Source organism: Condylura cristata, unplaced genomic scaffold (assembly GCF_000260355.1).
Source record: "Condylura cristata isolate star-nosed mole 26May11 unplaced genomic scaffold, ConCri1.0 scaffold00009, whole genome shotgun sequence".
In the NCBI taxonomy this organism is placed as follows: domain Eukaryota; kingdom Metazoa; phylum Chordata; class Mammalia; order Eulipotyphla; family Talpidae; genus Condylura; species Condylura cristata.
The window spans coordinates 1366178-1367210 of record NW_004567110.1 but is presented as its reverse complement, the minus strand read 5'-3'; the positions used below and the strand labels follow the sequence as shown (position 1 = coordinate 1367210).

At 66.5% G+C, this 1033-nt stretch overlaps 1 protein-coding gene across 1 annotated transcript in view; it reads right to left on the bottom strand.

The window, feature by feature from the left end:
• ZC3H3 (zinc finger CCCH-type containing 3) overlaps window positions 1–1033 on the bottom strand; it is a 41189-nt gene that overhangs the window by 18556 nt on the left and 21600 nt on the right. The window contains exon 4 of the mRNA XM_012722877.1: window positions 10–438. Within this exon, the coding sequence (XP_012578331.1) occupies window positions 10–438 (429 nt within the window). The remainder of the gene's footprint in view (window positions 1–9; window positions 439–1033) is intronic.

Below are 1033 nucleotides of genomic sequence, written 5' to 3'. Positions count from 1 at the left end.
GGGCCCTGCCGAGCGCCCGGGGCCCCGCACCGGTCAGCAGGGCCCTGCCAGGCCTCAGCCTCCTCCTGGACCTGAGCAAGCCCGAGGCTGCGCGCAGGCGGCACAGGCATGCCCACGCGGGCCCTCACCTTGGCGCCCAGCGGGCAGTAGCCTTTGAGGAAGTCCGCGCAGACCTCAGCCTTCCGGGACACGTAGACGTGGCTGTAGGGGCAGTCGCTGCTGCTGCAGACCCCCCTCAGGAAGTAGGAGCACACGGGCATCTGGGGGGACAGGCCAGCGCGCCCGGCTCTTCCACAGCCCCGACGCGCGGGGCGTGCCGGAGGCAGCCGGCCCTGCAGGGGCGGAGGCAGCCAGGGGGCCCCCACCCCAAAGTCAGCCTGTCCCGGCTGCACTGCACTGGCGGAGGAAGCAGGGGCGGTGGGCGGGGCGGCCAGGGGCCTGGGGGGCAGGAGACCACACCCCCTGCCCCCCCCAGCCCTGGGGGCCCTCTGGCTCACTGGCCGGCTCCTGGCAGGTGGGAGCTGCCGCGAGCTGCAGCTGGAAGCCCAGAGGGCCCCCAGGGCCACTTTCCCCGTAGGCAGGACCCGGCCAAGGAGGGAGGGGGCGGAGCAGTTTGTTTTAATTGTCTCTTAACCGCAGCCGCAGCCGGAGAGCAGAGAGGGGCCAGCCCGGCAGACAATTCCCTTAATGCGGCTTTTGATATAGAGCCCAAATTAGCTCTAATAAAAAGGGGTAATAAAGCCGGCGCTTACACCGGGAACCCTCCTGGCTGTCAGGGCGCCTTATCGGGAGGACGCCGCATCCTCATTTCAATTAACCTTGTTTGCACCCACCACGTCCGCACAAATAACAACAACATTAATTCAGGCTGCGCAGACAGCCGGGGCGGCGGCGGCGCTGGGGGCTAATGAGCCCAAACTCGCCCTGGGCCGCCAAACTGCTCACAACAGAGTTTCCAGCTCTATTAGGGAGAAAATGCTGATTCTCTTCAAGTTCCTCAAGGGGAAACGCTGTTGCAGCAGCAGCTGCCCCC